This window comes from Manis javanica, chromosome 15, assembly GCF_040802235.1.
Source record: "Manis javanica isolate MJ-LG chromosome 15, MJ_LKY, whole genome shotgun sequence".
Lineage (NCBI taxonomy): Eukaryota > Metazoa > Chordata > Mammalia > Pholidota > Manidae > Manis > Manis javanica.
In genome coordinates this window covers 61,944,504-61,965,285 of record NC_133170.1, presented here as the reverse complement: position 1 = coordinate 61,965,285, position 20,782 = coordinate 61,944,504, and the positions used below count along the sequence as shown (strand labels likewise).

The 20,782-nt window shown below is 55.2% G+C and overlaps 1 protein-coding gene across 28 annotated transcripts in view; it reads left to right on the top strand.

Annotated features, from left to right (window-relative positions):
* The window catches only part of NCOR2 (nuclear receptor corepressor 2), a 200,178-nt gene that overhangs the window by 94,063 nt on the left and 85,333 nt on the right, over window positions 1-20,782 (top strand). For 25 of the 28 annotated variants that reach the window (XR_005060254.2, XR_005060256.2, XR_005060255.2 and 22 more), the window contains 5 exons: window positions 6,881-6,947; window positions 12,808-12,980; window positions 13,749-13,842; window positions 16,528-16,706; window positions 20,027-20,081. Coding sequence is in view for 25 of the 28 variants with exons in the window: in XM_037014401.2 (XP_036870296.2) it covers window positions 6,881-6,947; window positions 12,808-12,980; window positions 13,749-13,842; window positions 16,528-16,706; window positions 20,027-20,081 (568 nt within the window). In the remaining 3 variants the exon portion in view is untranslated. The remainder of the gene's footprint in view (window positions 1-6,880; window positions 6,948-12,807; window positions 12,981-13,748; window positions 13,843-16,527; window positions 16,707-20,026; window positions 20,082-20,782) is intronic. The other 3 variants (XM_037014389.2, XM_017640511.3, XM_037014408.2) reach the window with 1 other exon arrangement.

Here is a 20,782-nt window from a genome sequence, read left to right as displayed (position 1 = left end):
TGGTTGACACAGCCAACCCCCTTGCAGCTCCCAGTGACTGATGGAACAACCTAGAACATCTCTTATTGCCAGTGAGGTCCTTGGTACATTTGGGCTCTAGAGAACCTGCTGAGGATGCCTCACCTGCGGTGCTGGTACTGAGTCACTCCAAGCCTGTGGCCAGCAATGTGATTTATGCTGAGAAGTGATGTGATCAGGTTTTTGTTTTAAAAGTTCACTCTGGTGGTTACAGGGAGAAAGGACTGGGGGTCAGGAGACCTTGGCGGAAGTCACTGCAGCCATCCTGGCAAGCAGCGTTGGTGGGATGCAGGTGGACCTGACCCTGTGAGAGCTGCCCAGGGCCAGGGAGGTCCTCTGGACACTAAGGTCAGGGCCCAGGCAGCTGTGGAGATGGTGTAGCCATTTCCTGGAACTAGACAGCAAGGGGCTGGTTGGGGACACAGGCATCAGGCCTTTGTGGCTAGTCCTTACTCGCAGCACCTCAGTTTCCCCATCTGTGAGATGGCTTTGATAAAAGCTTCTGGATCTTAGGGTTGCTGAGGATTCACTCAGTTAGATCCTGAGGAGCTGAGCTCAGCGTGAGGCATGTAGGAAGTGTTCTGAGTTTGTTCTTACTTATCTACAGAGTCCAAGAGAGTCATTCCCTGGCCATTCATTCAGCTGACAAATAGTTACTGAGCACCTGTTATGTGTGAAGCCCTGTTCTGGGCCTTGGCGAGATAGCAGTGGACCAGACCTGATGTTCTGGTGGTGTAACAAATCCGTCTGTGATGTAGTGACAAGGAGGGGAACTAGGCTGGGCTGGCTGGGGGGCCTGCTTCTTCACCAGGCGCACCCCCTCCCTGACCTGGGCCTCCTCCCTGCCCGCTTCCTGCTGCTGTAATTGCCACCAGGTGTGGGGGTCATCCCCTCCCCAAGGACCTTGTCCTGTCACTTTAATCTCTCTGTGTCTGTGCGCTGGGGCCGCAGAGTTAAAGTTAATTTCACGCTTGACTTCTGGCCGCGCTGGCGATTACAGACATGCTGAAGTCACCTGTACCCACCTCTATTCTCCCCGTCTGCTGCCTGCTGTGGTGGGAGGTGTAGGGGGGCAGCAGCCTGTGCTCTGGGAGGACTTAAGCCGCAGGCCTCCTGAGTGAAGCAGGGGAAGGGTTGGGGCAATCCCAGCATAAATGTGTGTCCTGTCCAGGGCCCAGCTGCACCCTCTGCAGAGCCGCCCGGAGAGCTCATCCTGCAGCCCCCATGTGATGCTGTGCGAGGGCTAGGATTGGTGCAGGGGTGCCTCCCGCGGATCCTGTGGTTCTGCTGTGGCCCCACCTTCACCTCTGTCAGCCCTGGCACCAGCCTTGTCCTCTGGTTCCTCGGAGCCTGGAGGCCCTCTGGCTCCTTGTGTTCCTTTCCTTTAGATTTTCTTATCTTGCAGCCTGATTCCTTCCCTCCTGCTGCCTTGTTTGGGGGTTGGCTGACTGGAGCCATCAGCCCCAAGCGTGTGCCAGTTAGAGGGTACTTAGGACCCAGGTTACTGTGAACAGGTCTTTGTAGTCTTGCTCAGGAGGTTCAGAGATGTTAGGTAACTTCTCTAGGTTCACACAGCCAAACTCCTAAACCAGCCTGATCTTGCACACCCACCCTGTTATGTCTCCTGGGTCTCTAGTCCAGGCTTGCCTTTCACTAGCCCAGTGACCTTGGACAAGTCACGTCACTGCTTGTCATTAAGTTTATCTCCTTGGAGTGTGATTTTGTGTGGGGAGAGTACTCGGCCCCCGGTGAGCAGGATTCAGACCACTAATCACTCCAGTCCGATAGGCTCTTCTCAAGACATTCAGGGCCCTGCACAGGCTGCCCCCTTCTTACTCCTCCCCAGCACTTGGGGTCTGGCTGTGCTTGAATACCCCTTCTTACCCCTTTCAAATTCAGTTGACCATCACTCTTACTCCTCAGCTGCCCTGTGCTCCCCATTTCCCTTTCCATACTATTCCTCTGTTTCTCCCAAGCCTCAGCTCAAACCTCCCCTCCTCCAGGAAGACTTCCCTGATTGTCCCATGCTTTCCTTTTCCAGAACTCCATACGCCCAGGACCAATCCCACCCAGACCTGACCCAGACCCTCCTCAAATGTTCACAGAACTACCATCTCCTTATCGCTTCCTGCTAGTTCTTGTTTCTCTTCCCCAGTCCAGGCTCAGAGGATGAGGCTGGTGTTTCCTTATCGGTTATGCTTTTTTGAACCCTAACTTCTCCAGGAGACTGTAGGTAGCCTTTGTACTTCATAAATGCCTCCACTGGTGAACTCATCACATTGCTGGTTTGTTGGCCCTTTCAGAGAGCCCTCTTAAAGACTGTGTTCCTTATTTTTGCTGGACAAAATCTCAGTGGAAAAGATTGACTTGCAGTAAGCTATTTGTAGTAAGCTATTTACATCTCCAATACCAAAACATTTCTTGGGACAAAATAAACAGAAAAAACGTTTGCCAGAAAAAATGTTAAACACATGGACATCCCATGCCAGATGCCTAGATGCATATGGACCTAGATGTGTGCCTCTGGGGGCAGGAAGGACAGATGGAGAGAGCTGGTGTGAGGCAGTAGGGAGTGGTGGAGACTATGGCAAATTGAGCTTGTCACCCTTTTAGAGGAACAATCAGACGTCAATCCCCAGCCTGTTGCCACAAGGGAATGTAGCCAGACTACATGATCTTTTAAGAGATTTAAGTTCAGCTTTTTATGCAACAGCTCCTGGGATTCGATATTAGCAATGATTTCAGGGTTTTTAGAAAGCATTACTGTCCAAACACAACACTCTCACGGGCTGGCTCTGCTTAGGGTCTGCGCCTGTGTGCAACCTGTGGACTCAACTTTTGTTCTCTGTGGCAGTAAGCAGATGACTCCAGGTGCCAGGCACTGTGCTTGCTTTGGAAGGAAACCCAGATCCGGCAGGGAGAATTCACACTCTCTGGTAGCTGCGGTGAACAGGGGCGGCTGCACACCTCACCCCAACCCCCACGAGACGTTGTACTCCCTGAGTCTTTTCTCAGCTCACAGCCATAGCACCGCTATTTGCTGAGACTGTTATGTGCTGTATTAGCTCCCTGGGACCGTGGTAACAGATCACCACAAACCAGGCGCTGGGAACAGCGGCAATTTATTCTCTCCCTGCTCTGGAGGCCAGAAGTCGGAAATCAAGGGGGAGAACCCTTTCAGCCTCCTCCAGCTTCTGATGTTTGCTGGCTGTCTGTGGCATTCCTTGGCTTGCACTCACTTCACTCTAACCCTCCGTCTTCACGAGGCCTTCTCACTATGTCTTGTCACATTTCTGTCTCTTTCTGTGTGGATGTTTCCATGCCCAGATTTGGGCCACCCTAATGACGTCATGCTAAACTTGACCTCTGTAAAGACCTGATTTCCAAATAAGGTCACAGTCTGAGGTACAAGGGGCTAGGAGGATTCCCACATCTTTTTGCGGGGGACACGTTTCAATTCATAACATACACCAACCCCTTTATAAGCCCTGAAGTAAATTGTATTTGATTTTACTGTAGCATTTCAACATAAATCATGTCCCTCATTTTTTTTTTTAAATTTATTTTAAAATAGCTATTTTTCAGAAGTGTTGCAGAGAACAGTGCAGAAAATTTCCTATATGCCTTCCACCCTGCCTCCCCAGTGGGAACATCTTAGGTAAATGAGGAGTGCTTATCAATACTGAGAAGTAATAGTGGTGCAGTGTCCATTTTCTGGTTGAAGATCTTTCCAGGTCCCTGCTTTGTGCTTTGTCCTGGTGTCCCTTTGGTCTCTAAGCTGTGACAGCATCTCCATCTTCCCTTGATTCTCCTGACCCTGAAAAAGTACTGGTCTTTGCAAGAGTACTGGCCAGGGAGTTTGTAGAGTGTCCCTCTACTTAGCTTCATGAGGGGCAGGGCTTGTGGTTTGGGGGGAAGAGCCGGAGTGAGGAGCCGCCTTCCTGACATGCCTGGCAGGGCCTGACGCAGTGCTGTGACGGTTGCTGTGGGCCTGGCCCTGTCAGGGTGGTGGCAGCCTGTCCTGCTTCAGAGCTGCTCTCTCCCTGCTGGGCTCCGCAGTCACCAATCCAGCCCACTGTCAAGGGCCAGAGCTCAGACCCAACCCCTGGAGGGGGACACCCAGTTAAGCCCGCCAGGATGATTAGTAAATATTTGGGGGAAGATGCTTTGAGGCTTTGCAAGTTTCCTGTTTCTCCTCTAAGTTTTGCTAATGGAGTTAACATTCGTGGGTGGCTCTCGCCTGCGGCCGTGACTTCTGTGGGTTCTGATGGTGATTTTCTGTTTCCTCATGCCTCCTACGCTCATCGATTGAAATTCTGTAAGGAACATTCGCCCCTTCTCCACATTTATTTATTTAATCAATCACTTGTGTATATCTGCGTGGACTCGTGGATATTTATTTTGTTCTGTGGGTTATAATCTGACGCTCATGTTATTTATTTTGCTCATCAGATTGTTCTGGCTCTGTCAGTCGGGTCGGGTCCTATGTCCTTCAGATCTTTTTTGTCCTTTTTACCTTTTCTTTTCTTGAAGATGGCTGGGCTCATCTTGTGTACTTCTGCCTCCATGCTGGAATCAGCCACCCTCCTGGCAGAAGTGGCCTTGGTACTGGAGAACTGTGTTAGAAACCAGCGCTCAGTGCTGCTGGGCTCCTGCTCTGGGCTCGGCCTGCTTTTTGGCCTTCTTGGCTGTCTGTCTTTTATGAAGTCCAAGCCCTTTACTGTGCCCAGACTCACAAGGCCCATAGAGTGGCTCTGCCAACCTTGCTCCTCTCTTTTCTCCCCTCCCCTCCCGCCTGTCCCTCCTGGTGCTCTCCAGCTGTGTGGGGTCTCCTCTGCTCCTCAGGTACTCTGAGCTTGTTCCCACCTCAGGGCCCTTGCACTTGCAGCACCTCATGCCTGGTGTGTCCTTCCCTCTCATCTTCCCACAGCTGGCTCCTTTGGGTGGTCTAGAGCTCAGCACAAGGCTAGCTCTGGGAGACTTTCCTGCACCACTGAAACTAGAAGGGCTCCTCCTACCTGTCACCACCCCACCACCTGTTGAAGTTCCCGAGTCCAGAATTATCTTGATGATCTAGCTGACTGTCTGTCTTGCTGACCTGCAGACTCTGATTGTCTAGCTCTCTGCTGTGTCCTCCATGCCTGGAACAACACCTGGCACATAGTAGGTGCTCAGTAAACATTTGTTGAATGACTGAGATCAAGCATGATACTATTGCACCCAGTTTTCAGATGAGGAAATTGAGGCTGAGAGACCCTCTGTTGTGGAGTGAATGTTTCTGATCTCAGCCTATGTGACTGAGGACCCCCTAAAGCCCCCTGGACTGGGAGGGGAGGCCAGAAAGACCCTGGGAGTCAGGGTTCTCCCTATGGACCCTCCTGGAAGTGGACATGACAGTTCCTTGTCGGGAGGTGCGGTGTTGGCTGGGCTTTGAGCCCCACCAGGATCCACGAAGGGCTATGGAGGGGGACCGCTGCCCATATGTTCCCTGTGTCCTTTTCCTCCTAACAGAGAGGGCACATGCGTGTTCATTTGCCTTTCTGGACTTGAGACTAGTTAGTGTGGATGCCGACTCCTGCGGAAATGCACAGGGCCTGGGAATCAGGGTGGGTGCGGCAGGCACAGGGGCACATCGTGACTCAGCCTGGTAGTGGGGCCTCTGAATGGTGTGTGTGCACCAGGGTGTGGGGGCAGAGTGACTCCCCATGGGGCCATGTATTGGGTCAATTCCAGCCCTTCAGCCCCATGAGCATGTCTGGGGGAGCTTTGCCTGTCAGGTCAGGTCCTTGTCCTGAGGTTGAGGTCCAGGGTAGCCCCTGAGACCCCTGTGGGTTGAATGGGGCAGAAGTCCCTGTCCACAGTTCGTGAACTTTTTGTGGGTTTTGGACACTGCTGCAAACACAAGGAAGGGGGTGCCCCTCTCTGGTACGTTGGTGCCGCTGTACACCGGATCGGGGCAAACAAGTTTAGGGTCGCACTGAGGCCTGTGGGACCCCTGCAGGCCCAGGACATGGGCTGTGCACTGTGCTTCTGTGGGGCAGGCTGTGGGGAGAGGGCCATGGAGGGGCCTCAGGTCTCCGGGCAGCTGGGCAGGCCTTGTGCCCTGGTAGGGGTCTCCCAGTCTCTCTAGAGTGCCCTGCCCCGAGTCGCTGTTCGCTTCTCTGATCCCATCTGTCTCTGCCTCTCTTTGAACCGCCCATCTTCCCTGGGAGGGGTGCGCTGCCCTCTGAGACTGCAGTGCTACGTGAGCGCCTTTTGGCTGATCTGATGCTGGGAGGGCCCAGCTTCCCTGGCCCGAGGCCTGAGGCCCGACGCCCCTCAGGTGCTTCCTGACGGCTGCTGCCTTGCTGGCTCCCATTAGCCCGTTGTTGCCCCTCCGAAGCCACCCCACTGCTGAGCACAAAGGGTGCCCTAAAGGCCAGGGCATGGCACTAAGTTGGAGCTGCGTGGGGGCACCGATGCCAGACCCCAGACCCTGTCTTTGTGTGGCTGCCAGTCATGGGGCCTTGGTCTCCCCAGCCTCCGTCTGGCCCAAGGCTGGGGTGCTCTGCTGTGGTCCGTTTCCCTTGGCAGGTGTGGCTGGTGGGGATCCTGGGTGTGCGTGGGGTGATGGCAGCACAAGGGAGAGGGGGAGGCCACAAACACTCTGGGAACCCCCTTCACTGGGCCACACTCAGCCTAAAGGTGGGTCGGGGGAGAAGAAGGGTGCACAGTTTGGATGGGCATTTTGCTCTGGGGGGCACAGGGGGTCTTACCCCACTGAGAACCAAAAATGGGGCACATTGAGGGCTTGCTCTCGGGAAACAGTCCTGAACCCTTGCCCCTGCTGACCTGCCCCATTTGCTGTTTCCCTCCTGCTTAGAAACCAGGCAATGCGGAAAAAGTTAATCCTGTACTTCAAGAGGAGGAATCACGCTCGGAAACAATGGGTAAGCCATCGCGGCAGCCCCGCCCCAGCAACTGCGGGCCCCTGCAGCCTAGGCTTCCTTAAGAGCCAGAGCCAATCCAGCCGCACCCACTGGGACTGCTCAGTGCTGCAGCTGTCTCTCTGCCGAGTGTCCTGGCTGTGAAGGAAAAGCTCAAGGCAGAGAGAGGCATGGGGAAGCATAGCAGCTGTGTCGGCAGACCCAGGGGCTCAGAACTCTGCTGCCCAAGGAGACCAGGGTGTGGCCGGGGCCTGGAATTCTGCTGTACCTTGTCCAGCCTGGAATGAGGGACTGATATGTTTGGCCGGGAAAGTTGGTGCCTCATCAGAGGACCCTTTGAGGACCTTCTAGGCAGAAAGAGAGATTTGTTGAAAGAGGTGGAGATTTGGGGTGAGCTGTGTGCTGGGTGGTGGCGATTACAGGGAGCTCCCTGGAAATGTTTTTCTGGCCCCCTGTGCCTGCATCCAGGCTCAGGAAAGTAAGGGCATCGAGAAGCAATGGGGCCTCTTTGCCTGCACGGGGCAGGCAGCTGCTGCCTCAAAATAAAGTGGTGCCAAGTCCTGCATCCTGCTGCGCACTCCGGAGTCTTAGCTGGAAGGCGGGCCCAAGGCAGGGTGAACGTGTGTGAGGGAGCACGTGCCCTGTGGTTTCGGGTGGCTGTTCACATCACTGGTTAACGGGGTGAGATTAGGGCCCCGTGATGGAGGGGGTTACCCGTTAGTGTTCTTACAGCTGTGACTGGAAGACGAGCTGGCTCAGAAGGGCTTCAACATTAGAGGAATTTGTGTTGAAAGCTGAAAAAGTCCACTGGGTCGAGTTCAAGAGTCATTCCATCAGGTTTTACCTACGTTTCTACTACACATTTTCCAACCCTGTGTGTTAATGCACTGATAAACTGGTTTCCCTGTGGGGCTGAATTCCTGTGGCAGGTTTGAGTCTTGAGCCAGAGAGCTACCCTTTCTCAGACCATCTCACAAAGCTCCAATTTGACCCCTTGAGGGCATGGGTCCTTCTGAACCCACTCTGCTCTGGTCCCAGACTCAGCTGGGCCCTCAAAAAGAGGTGACTGAGAGGCTGGGCAGGAGACACTCCAGACCCTGGGACCCATGGGGTGAGAGGTAAGCTTTCCTTTCTCAACCTCCCCAGACCCCCAGATTGGCTCGATGGTGACCAGAGGACCTGGGCAGCGTGGATGGGGCTCATGAAACTGGGTGCCCCATCTTATTCACTGAGATATATTTACTAGTACCTTCTGTGGGTCTGGTGCGGTGCTGAGCCGAGCTGAGTGAAGGAGCCGCAGGGAGGACTGTCACGAGGTGTGGTGTGGGATAGCATGTAGCCTAGGGGTGCAGATGTGGAGGTCAGAGTGTCCAGCACCAGGCACAGCAAGTGCAAAGGCCCTGAGGCAGGAACAGCAGGATCCAGCCTGGAGTAAGCTGTGCAGAAGGTAGCAGACAGTTGTAAAGCGCCATGCCTAAGTGCCGGGTTGTGGCTGGTCTGAAGACTGTGGGGGCCAGATCTCTTAGAAACATTTGCCCTTGACTAGGATGGGATGTTTAGATTTTTCTAAACACAGTGGGACACTTAATTTGCTCTTTAAGTGTATTCTTAATAAAGAATATGTGGTTTTCATTATAAGAATTTTCAGTCATACAGAAGTTTGACAGAAGAAAGCACAAAACATCTGTGTTTCCATCTAGAATCTACTATGGTTAACATTTCTTTGTATTCGTTGTGTGTGCACTTGTGTGTAAATTAAGTATGGATGTTAGGAAGTGGGCACAGATACCAGACCCTTCACCCTAATACCACTGTCCTGTCTCCTGAAAGGAAGGAAATTCTTTCATTATCACACCTATGAATTAATGGCCATTCCACAGAACCTTCCAGCCCTGGCCACATTGTATGGCCACATGGCATGTCCCCAGTGGGGGCGCTGGGGAGTGGGGTCTATTTGGGGCAGGGCTGGAGAATGAATATCTGAGCACAGTTTGAAAGGAGCCCTGTGGTGGGGGTGGGGTAGGTTCTTGAGAAATCTCAAATGGCTCCTTGGGGGTCCCCCAGTAATGAACTGGAGACTGCTAATCTGGGGGCCTATGTGGCCAGGCTGGGACCATTTTGAGAGAGGCCCTTATGAAAACACACTAGGAAGCCACTGAAGCTTCCAGGAGGGGAGTGTGGAATGATCCCGTTCTTGTTCTTACATAACAAGCCAAGTCCCTGATGCAACATTGTCTGCAAGGCCTGAGAGGGGCCTGGCCTGGATGGCCCCCAGCCCTGGGTCTGTGGGCCCTGCCCCCATCAGCCGCCCCACCCCCACCCCCCCTGGGCTGCTCCGCAGGGGTTCCAGTGTTTCCCAGGGCCACAGCTGTTCCCCCAGACACATGAACCTCCCCCAGGCCTTCCTTGCCCTTCTCTGGGAAGCTGAGCTCCGCACCTCTGGGAGGCCAGGTCCGGGGGGTGGGGGGGTATGTGAGGCTGTGCTGTGGATCACAAGGGCACATTTTCAAACCCCACCTCACCATGCGCTGGTGTGTGTGATCTTGGGAGAGCTATCTTGCCCCGAGCTGCACTTCTCCTCCTCTGTGAAATGGGATCGGGTGGAGAGGAGGACCACCTCTAGGCCCTGTGGCCCTGTCTTGCTGAGCTTGCAGAAGGCCTTTGCGAAAGGCTGTGGGTTCCCTGCCAGTCAGGAGGATGCTGGCATACCAGGTGCCCAGAGGCCTGCTTTCCCAGGCTGGCTCCAGGTCTCCTCCCCTAACACCACCCTCCTTCCTCCCTGTCCCTTGGCCAGAGGCTGTCTCCCCCAGTTTTCAGGCCACTTACTGGGCACCCCAACTCTCATCACCTCCCTAAGTGCATAACTGCATTACACCATGCCTGGAAGGGCAGGAGAGGTTCAATTCTTAGCCCTGCTGGGTATCCAGGGCAAATTACTTAGCTTCTAGCCTTAGTTTCCTTTTCTGTTTGCTGGAGATAATATTAACAGCCATCAGGCCATTGAGTGAGAGGCTACATGCAATATGCTTAGGCTGATCCCTGACATATAGTGGGTGCTCAAAACTGCCAGCTGCAAGCTAACCCTAAAATCCATGTGGGGTTGGAAAGGACCCCTAACAGCCAAAACATCCTGAAAAAGAGCAACCAAGTTGGAAGAGTCACACGTCCCAATTTCAAAATGTATCACAAAGCTTCAGCAATCAAAATAGTGTGTTCTGACATTAGGATAGACACGGAGATCAGTGGATAGAATAGAGAGCCCAGAAATAACCCCTCACATCTGTGGCCAGTTGGTTTTTGACAAGAGGCCCAGTCCATTCGGTGAGAAGGATGGTCTCTCCAACAAATGGTGTTGGGACAACTGGATATCCACATACACAGTGGGAAGTTGACCCCCCACCTCACAGTCTTAACACAAGTAGTCACTTGAAGTGAATCAAAAACTAAATGCAAGAGTGAAAATCCTAAGATTCCCTGGAAAAAACATAGGGGTAAATTCTTATGATCTTGGATTTGGCAGTGGGTTCTTGGGTGTGACACAAAAGCACAAGCAACAAAAGGAAAACTGGCTGGGTGGGACTTCATCGGAATGACTGCCAGCTGCCCCTCTCAGGATCCTGACCTACTGCCCCCTAACTGCAGTCCCGGGTGTGGGACTGACAATCCCCAGCTCTGAGTTCCCACCTGCACAAAGGGGATGTTAGCCATGGCCTGTTTGGGGTTTGGGTGAGTCACTCCTTGGGAAGGACTCAGCTCTGGCATGTGATAGCAGTGCTTAGCTGGTGTCAGTGGTGATGTAGTGATGATGGTGAAGGTGGTGGTGTGAAGATAGTGATGTTAGTGAAGATGAGGGTGATGGTGAAGATGGCGAATTTTGGGTGAGGGCAGGTAGGAGGCCAGGGGTGATTCGTCCTTGTGACACACACAGGCTGTGGATGCAGGGGCACCACGAACCTGCTCCTTTTCCACTGCAGAAGCTTGCTTCTCTTACCCTGCAGTCTGGCTTAACTCTGCTCCAGCCTCTCAAGTGTAAGAGTGTAGGGTCAGATTGTGTGAGTGTATGACAACGTATGAGCATGAGGGTGTGTGTGAGTGTGAGATCTGCTGCTTCCTCTGGGCATCGGGCCCACACTCATGGAAATCCCAACAAGCAGAGTACTGTGGTTCCAGGGAAGGACTGTGGCCACCTGCAGTGCTTTGTCCCATGAAGCCCAGTAGGGCACACTGTGCACTGGACACAGGCACAGTTGACAGGAGGTGGCACTGTGTTTAGACATGGAGGGGGACTTCCTCATCTGGGACAGTCCTTGGGAGCTGCTGGGGTCTTTGGGCTCAGTGATTTGGGTTGGCCAGTTGGCTGGATGTCCCCTTAAAGACACTCCTGCCCATTTCCCTTGTTCCACCTGCAGTACCACCTGCAGTTCCACGGAGGACCCCAGATGGGCTGGGCTGTGTGGTTGGCCCCCCGCCTGCCCTTCCACAGGGCAGCGCATCAGCAGCCCTGCAGGTTTCAGCCTTGCTCATTGTCATCTGTAACTGCATTGTTTTCCTCTCTGGCTCTCCATGAGCGTTTTTCACCTTTTCCCAATCTGACACGATTTCTGGCTCTTGCCCACCAGACTGAGGCCTCTCCGGCAGGGGAGGGGTGGTAAGGGTGCAAAGCAGAGCAGCCTCTCTCCTCTGATGGTGGCATGGGCTAGAGTCCTCCATGCCAGTCCTCATCCCCAGTGGGGAGCTGTCTGTGCCACATTGCCATGAACACGTGTGGGTGTTGTCTGCTATTGGAACTATGTCTTGATCTCCAGCAGGTTTTCGGAGCAGCCCATATATGTGTGAGGCCCACGGAAGCTGGGGATCAAGTTCTGCTTCCTCTCAAAGTTGGCGTGACTGCCCCTTGGGTACCATTGTGTTTGCTGGGTTTGTTGAAGACCAAGGTCACAGGTTGCCTTTGTCAGAAGCTAGCATACAGGATGGGGCAGCGTATCTCGGCATGAGGACCAGAGAGGGGTTTTCTGATATTGATGAAGTGTCCAGAGGGTGTTCCCAGACTGTGACATCTGTCCTCCACAGCGGTTAGAGACAGGGAGGTCCAGGTCTCATGGGCCACACCTTCCCTGCTCGCTTGACGTCCAGGTCACCTTGGAGATGTGGAAGCCAGGCAGCTATGTTCCGGGCCAGGTGTGTGTGGAGGGTCTCTTATCCAAGGACACACAGAAGGTGTTGCTGTGGTTAGACGTGGAGAGGGACTTCCACTTCACTTGCACTCAGGGCAGAGGTTACTTCCCCAGAAATGGCCCCTGGGAGTCCCTGGGTCAGGGGACATGGCTGAGGCTGAGGCCAGGGAATGAGGGATGTTCAGAAAGAGGTTGCTTTCCAGGGGGGCCTCCCTGGGACTGGCAGATGCCCCAGAGCCACTCTGTCCAACAGCTTCCTGTGAGGACAGAAATGGCCTCTGTGTGTGCTGTCCACAATGGACAGTGTCCCTCCTGAGAACTAAAAATGTGGCTGGGGACTAGGGATCTGACTTTTAAATGTTACTTAATTTTATGTGATTTGAACTTAACAGCCACTTGTGGCTGGTGGCTTTTGTGGAAGAGGCCTTTCTAGAAGGAGGCCAGGCTGGGGTGGCCTATTCCCCAGGGAGGGAGGTGACCAGGCCCTTAGGGAAGCTGTTGATTTCCCTCAGGGGCCCAGGTGCACTCAGGTCTCTGTGTGATCGTGTGTGTCTGCTGTGCGTGCTGTGCCACCGTGCTCGCCTGTGCATGTCGGCCTGCGTCCGTCTGCCTGCAGAGCGGCAGCGGGGAGGCTGTGTGTCCAGAGGTAGGGGGAGCCGCTGCAGCAGTCTCCTGCTGTGCTCCCCCAGGAACAGAAGTTCTGCCAGCGCTATGACCAGCTCATGGAGGCCTGGGAGAAGAAGGTGGAGCGCATCGAGAACAACCCCCGGCGGCGGGCCAAGGAGAGCAAGGTGCGGGAGTACTACGAGAAGCAGTTCCCTGAGATCCGCAAGCAGCGGGAGCTGCAGGAGCGCATGCAGAGGTGAGCCTGGGGCCCGAGCCTCGCCTCATCGTCCCCTGCCCCCGGCCCCGCTCCTTCCTGTCCGTCAAGGACCTTGGTCAGAAAGCACCACGGGGTCTCAAAACCCCTGGGGGCTCATCAGGCCCTTAGAAGTGTCACTCAGAGCCTGCTTGGCCTTAGCACTTACCTGAAACGTAAGATACATTTCGGTGCAGCAAGCTCTGCGTGTGGTGTACCGTGGCGTATACCTACTGCTTCGGCCATTTATGTGGCCTGCGTGGTCCCTGGAGGGAGTGGTGATCCCTGGTGTGGACTGTAAGGGGAGAGGACTGCCTGGCTTGGCAGCTGTGTCAGGGCACAGGTCACACATGGTAGCCATGAGGATTGTGTGAGACTGCAGGCATGCTCAGCATACAGTAGGTGCTAGGTGACACTAGCTTTTTTTTTTTGTTACTCAGACAAAGTGATGGGTCCTGAGCAGTGGTGACACAGGTTTTACTCTCTCCTGGGCCCTCATGGTCCGTTTCTCAACGAAGGCCTTTGCCCAGCACTGGGAACCCCTGCAGTCTCAGGTTCTGGCACACCCAGGTCAGGGTTGGGGCTCTGTGCTGTCCCCTGGACCTCTCAGCCTGGCCAGTCTTGTGGGTGTGGGAGGCCAGGCCCCTCTACACCCCACACCCCTGCCACCCACACTCTGGGGAAGTTGTGGTCTTGGGTCTGTGCCACGGTGCTGGCCGCACGTCCCTGGCTACCAAAGGGAGGCCCTGAGTATGTCCTTTTGGTCTCCAGCAGGGTGGGTCAGCGGAGCAGTGGGCTCTCCATGTCGGCAGCCCGCAGTGAACACGAGGTGTCCGAGATCATTGACGGCCTCTCAGAGCAGGAGGTAAGTCCACAGCATTGACTCTGGCCTCAGCTCCACTCTCCCATGTCCCCTGCCCATGGGGAGGGTCCCAACAGGAAACAATTTATCCTGCATGGTTGGCATCAATGGGCTTGTCACCGAAGTGTGGGCAGAAGCATTGAAGGGCCCTGAAGCACCGGGGAGTAGCCATTGTCCCCAGGCCTGAAGTACAAGAGAGAAGGGCGTGGAGGAGGGCCCTCTGGCAGGAGGAGGCCGGGAGGGTCACAGCAAGGCCCCACTCTGACCCCCACAGCAGGGAGGAAGTTGGGGCAAGTACCTCCACCTCCTCCCCACCCCTGCTTCCTACAGACCCCTTGCCCACTGGCTGAGGCCAACCAGAAGCCTCAGGGCAGGGGTGCCTGAGAGCTGTGGTCTCGAGCAGCATCCTGGTACCCCACCTGGGGGCAGACAGAGAACTTTCTGCACACTGCTGTCCTCCAGCCTGGGGCCTTCTGGCAGGACCTCCCATCCTGCCAGCTCCAGCATGGTCTTTCTTCCCTGGGGCCTCCCAGGAAGGCCTGGACAACTGGAGTTCTGCCTGGATGGCCCTGGCATTGGTCAATGGGACCCAGAGGTGGCCAGGAAGCATTTGCCCCTGGGAGGGTTGTGCCAGCCTGTTCCTTCCCAGGTCTTGTAGTTCAAACAGCTCTGTGCCCATCCCCCAGCCCCTGTTCCCAGCAGCACAGTAGACATGAGGGAGCCTTGCTTAAATAGGGGACACATCCTCCCTCCCGGGAGTCTTAGCACCAGATGGGGCATGTTGCAGTGACCCCAGCCTCGTGCTCTGGCCACTAGGAACACGTGGCTCTTTAAAGTGAGATGAACTAAAGTGAACAGTGCAGTTCCTCTGTCCCCCCAGCCACACTTTGCTCTATAGCCGGGCACGGTTGAGGCTCCCACCCTGGACAGAGCAGGCAGTGATGCCTCCATCGTTACACAGCCTTTTATTGGACAGTGCCACTCCAGGCCACTGCTTCTCAGATTGGACAGGCTGAAGAGTCCAGGGGAGGGGGTACATTGTAGTTTCCTAGGCCACACCCCCAGAGCTTCTGATTTAGCTGATTGGGGGTAGAGCCCAGCAATCTGCATTTTTCAGGCCAACCTTATGATTCTGACACAGGTAATTCAGACTATCTGGCTGTTCCAAAAGAGCCTTCATTTAAAAACTTCAGTGTTATCTCCCTGTTTTGAACACCATTCAGTCCCCAGAGAGCAGAACTCGGAAAGCCTTTGCCCACAACCACACCTGCGATCTCTCCAGTCGGTCCCCCCAAATATGCACGTCCTGTAGTGCCGTGGTTTAGTTTGCCTTGGATGCGAGGGGAGGGCAGCCCTTTCCCTGGGTTTCCTGCCTGATGGTCAAGGGCACATGGCATCTCAGTTGATTCATTGTCCCCCTCCCTGCCCCCCCCCCGCCAACCTCATCCCAGAGGCCCACTTCCTCAAGTCCAGGCCACATGGGAAGGTAGCTGCTAGCATCCTCAGGATGTTGAGGGGGCTGCATTCAGCGGGTAGAGGCTGTGTTCCTGGTTGACAGGGAATTTAGGGCAGAAATTTCCAGCCCAGGCCCCCTGCCTCCCTGGGAGGTTGGGAGAAAAGATGCTGCCCCTCCATCAGGGAGCTTTCAGCAGTCAGAGCACATGCCCAGTGTGGAAGAACTGCAAGGCAGCATATGGAGGGCAGAGTGGGATCCTGCCGGAAGGAGTCTCTTGCCTGTGGTCTGCCATCCCCACGTATGCTGGGCAGACAGCAGCGACAGGGACAGTGGAGTGCTGCCCCTAGTGCTGCGGAGACTCGGGCCTCGGTGGGGCCCTTCGCCCAGCCGGGGGTTAGGGCTGTGCCCCCTGCTTCGCCCCCTGGTCTTGTTGGGAGTCCTAAACATAGAAGAGAGAGGTTGGATGTGGGAGAGAGTGGGGGAGGATCCTTTGAACTAGCTGACCTTGATCAGGCTAGGCCCTTACCCACCTCTGGATGCATAATTAATTGCCAGTAATGGGCTGGCTTGCAGAGATTTGGGGAAATGAGCCCAGCTAAGCGGTGGCTCAGAGCCTCTTAATAGCCATCCTGGTGCATTATGAGCCAGTCGCCTGACTCCTTCCTTGCATGGGGCTGGGCAGGCTTGATCCCAAGCGGGCACGCCGGAAGAGCAGGATGCCAGGGCTGGGGGTTCATGGCTGGGAGGGAATGGTTCTGCAGTCTCACCAGGCACTGCTGGAGCGAGGCAGTCCTCCTCCCTGCCCCACACACCTTCTGAACCTGGATGGCCAGACCTTGTCTCCAGAGCTAGTCTGGCCCAGCTGGGCTGAGCATCTTTCCTGCAGTGTTTTATGGTGCTTGCATTTCCAAAGGGAAGATTCATTGCTCCCCTTACTGCAGATAAGGCGACTGTTGCTCTCGGCCTTCGGTTTACAGCTGTGCCCACCATAAACCTGTCTGGGGCTGCCTTTAAATTCTCCCTCCCCTAGCATGGACTATTACTGTTCTTTAACTCATTATTCTCTTTCTGTCTGGTTTTGCATTGTCTCCATCTTGTTCAGAACGCCTGTGCCCTCTGTGCCTCACCTGGGCTGCAGTGCTGGTGGGAGCACTTCCTGCCCCTCTACCCCCAGCCCTGGCCCCATCTCACTCACACTCTGACCCCGGCCTCTACCCTCGGTTTCCCTGCAGAACCTAGAGAAGCAGATGCGCCAGTTGGCTGTGATCCCACCAATGCTGTATGATGCCGACCAGCAACGTATTAAGTTCATCAACATGAATGGGCTCATGGACGACCCCATGAAGGTGTACAAAGACCGCCAGGTCATGAACATGTGGAGTGAACAGGAGAAGGAGACCTTCCGGGAGAAGTGAGTGTCCTGTTGCCAGGGCATGGGCCTCGAGGGCAACCCCCCACCAGAAACCCGTTGGGTGAGAGCTTTCCAGGGCTGCCGTGACAAATGCCCCTGTACCAGGCGGCTTACAACAACAGGAATTTATTCTCACTCGGTTCTGGAGGCCAGAAGCCCAAGATCGAGGTGTGGGCAGGGCTGGTTCCTGGACATGCTGAGGGAAGTCCTCTCTGTGCCTCTCCCAGCATTGGTTGGTTATCAGCAATCCATGTCACTCCTTGGCTTGTAGAGGGGTCACGCCATCTCCACCTCTTGTCTTCTCATTCTGTAAAGAAACCGGCCACATTGGATTCAGGGCCCACTCTACTCCAGGATGACCTCCTTTTAACCTTTGGCATCCACAATAACTCATGTCCAAATACGGTCACATTCCAAGGTCACATTCCGAGGAGAACACTGTTCACCCCAGTACCAAGTGGAAAGCCAGCCAAATGGGAAAGGGAGAGGGGAAGAACATGGCCAGGCTCCCAGCAGCCGGGCCAAAGCCCTGGGCATTGATAGGTGGCTGGCCAGTAGCTTTTTGGTTCTCATTCCACTTGGAAGTAGCTATTTGGTGAGCATGGCCTCCATCCCATAAGTTGTGCCAATGTTTTGTGGGTTTTGTGCATTTGTCCCTTTTCTCCCTCATAACAGTATTTCCAGGCTATCCCCATTACACAGGTGAGGAAGCAAAGGCTCAGAGAGGTTAAGACACGTAACAAAGGCTACACAGCCAGCAAATGGAGACAGGATTCCAACTCCCCCAGCTTTTGGAGCAAGGGCTTAGCTGCCCCTCACAGGGGTTTCTGGGGGAGGATGGATGGAGCCAGGAAGCTGGGGGTGGCTTTGGAAAGTAGAGGCAAGAGTGGGATTCCCAGAAGTGAAGCTCGGGGCTTTGAAAATAAAAGAGCAGAATGACTTGACCATTTTGGGGAGACAAGTGGGGAGTAGCCAGATGGAGAAAGCCCTCCTTCCCTCAACTAACCTCAAAAGTTGTGTCTCAGGGAACCACATACTGGGCTCAGAGCCCCTCCTCAGAATCCAGGAGCCTCTTGAGGTGAGAGGGTAGGAAACTGAGGCACAGGCAGAAGCCACAGGGCTCAGAAAACAGATCTGCGTGCTTGGCCACTGGACCTCCATTTCCACCCCCAGAGAAGGCCTTGCCAGGAGAGTGTCTTCGAAAGAAATGACCCTCCTTCTCCAGCCACTGGCTGTGGGCCCTGGCCTGGGGCCGTCTCTGCCCTTTGCAGGGTCCTGCGGCCCCAGAGTAGCAGCAGGCCTCAGGGACGGGGATAATTCTGGGTCATATGCAAGGCTGGGGTGGATTACCCAGCAGACCTTAGGTCTTGGAAATGCAGGAGATGTAGTTGAAGAGGGTCTTGGGTGGCAAATAACATTTTTTCCAGTAGCTGTTGGTTATGGAAATTCGAAAGCATAGGTAAAAATGGAGGGAAGGCCTAATGAGCTCTGCGTGCCTCCTACAGGCTCAGCAGTCTCCCCAGGGCATAGCGCCTCAGAGAGTGCCTCCTAGGGGTGTTGGGGTTTCCCGCTTAGAGACTGTGAACCAAGTCACCTCGTTCTGGGTCCTCCCAATCACACATGTGATTGTTCCACCTTCGAATCAAGTCTACAAGTATTGCACAATTTTAAACCAGGGAAGTGATGTAGAGCAGTCACGGGTGCTGTTACTGTTGTGTTAGCTATTTAAATTCCCCTTGGCATGTTTGGTATTTTTATTCATTGATGCTTTCTTTAAAAAAAGGAAAATGAGGTGTTTCTGGGCTGCTTTCTGAGTTTCAGCCTTTCTGGAGATTTCATCGTAGTATTCTGACCTAATGATTTCACAGTAGCTGAAGAGTGGGGGCCCCACGCTGGGCTGGGGTCTGCTGAGACTCAGTTTGGCCACGTGTGTCTTTCAAGGAGTGTGGTCCTGGTTGGGGTGTCATTTTCAGCGCAATTGATAGCATCCAAGGCCTTTGAAAATCATGTGCTGGGGGCGTAGAGCTCCAGCACCTACTGGTTTTGTGCCCTTGGACAGCTACTTCCCCTCTCTGAGCCTCAGTTTCCATGTCTGTAAAATGAGTATAGTAACAGTGCCTCCCTTGTTTAGAGGTAGTAGGTGCCCAGCGCATAGTAAATTCTCAGTGAATGTTGGCAGAGGCTGCAGGTAGAGAGTGGGGGATGGTAGAAGAGGTGACTTACAGGATTCCCAATTGATTCATGGTCTCCTGGGGCCCCTGTCTGTTTGGGGAAACCCCGAGGAAGGGATCTGGGGGGAAGGAAATGTCACTGGGGCAGGGAGAGGGAGGGGAGGGAAGGACTGTCTGACTGGAACAGAGGGCGTTAGGCCGCCTCCAGCTTTGCAGGCTGCCTGTGGTAGGATCCCAGGCGGGAAGGCTGTCACTGACTCTCAGCTTCCTCCTGGAAGAGAGAAGAGGCCATTCCGGATTCTCTGGTGTCTGGCTGAGGAACAGGGGAGGGGCCCCCTGGCCGCCTGCCCAGCCATCTGGAGGCCAGGCAGGAGAGCACCGCGCTGGCCCAGGCTCCCTCAGGGGACCCGGGCCCCCACACCGCCAGCAGCTCCCTCTCTCCCAGAGGGAGGCCACAGGGTGGTGGCGCGTCACAGGGACGGCCATGCTGAGGCTGGGCCCTGGCCAGTGGCTCCGCCCAGCATCCCTGGGGCCCAAGCAGCCATGACCCACATCTCCGCCCCAGCCGCCTGCTCCTGTGGCCCTGACATTTCAGCCTTGCCGAGCCTTTCCCAGTAATTCTCCCTGCTTCACAGGAAGCCAATTGGTGGGGCGCCAGCTCCCTGCCACCCCCTCCAGCTGAAGTCATTTCTTGCCACGGGCACTAGAGCCTCTGCTCCCACTTCTCCTGGGGAGGCCAACAGCCTCGTGGCCTGACCTGTGACCTCATTGGTCAGGGCCCCGCGTGGGCCAGGCGAGGCCCAACTTCCCAGACCAGGCCGGAGATAGAAACAAAAGCAGATTTTAAAGGGGGGGGAACCCCACCAAAGAGCTGGATGTAATGTCCTCATTTTTCCTGGAAGCCGCCTCCAGCAGGACAAACAAATATATTTTCAAAGGCGCTAAAACCAGTGACTCACTCCAAGGAACGCCCTCTCCTACCCCTCGGTCCGCCCGCCCTTCCCACACCCCCCTGGGCTTAATTGCTCCGAGTGGGGCGGTGCCGCCCAGCTGGGCCAGCAGAGATGGCAGGCACCCGGGAGTGCGGCGGCCGCCCAGCTGGGAAGCCCCCCTCGGCCTGGTCTCACGCTCGCCCTGCTCTTCCCGCAGGTTCATGCAGCACCCCAAGAACTTTGGCCTGATCGCATCATTCCTGGAGAGGAAGGTGAGTTCTACCACCAGCCCTACAGCCCCGCGGTCACCCCCGCGCCCCTCCGGTGCGCTCTCCTCGGGCAGCCGCTGGGTTCAGAGCCAAGGACCCTCCCTCTGCCAAAGAGGCCTCAGCCTGCTTGCCCCTTTCTCTGTCTGTCAGTCCTTCCCTCCTTCCTCCCTTCCTCTTCTGGGAGAAGCAGCCCCAGGCCCCGCCCCAGCCTCCCGGCCCGAGGGGGCGGAGCTCCAGGCTAGGAAACCCCAGGAGAGCTGCACAAGGCTTCCCTGGAGCCAGCTCCCAGCCTTGCAGCCAGTGTCCCCACGGCTGAACATAGGTTCTGGAGGCCATGTTCCCCCTGTGTCCCGATGAAGGCTTTATAGGCAAGAGTGGTGCTGTCCCAGAGGCCTGGATGGAACAACCTTTATATGTTCCTCTAATGGTCACAGTATGCTTTCTGACACTCCTGATGCCAAGCCAGGCACGTGGCTGACAAGTCCCCATTCCCTCTGGGCAACCCTTCATGTGGAACTGGTGCTGGAAGCCCACCTGGTCCATAAACCCAGCCTGAGGTGGTGCCCGTTTCCACACATGGCAGGTAGACAAAAAGCATCCCTGGAGAATGGCGAAGCCCCCTTTGTGCACCCATGAGACTGGGCCGGGCAATGCCCAGAGTGGCCACAGGTGGGGTAGCTGGCACAGGGGGTCTGGGTGGGCCC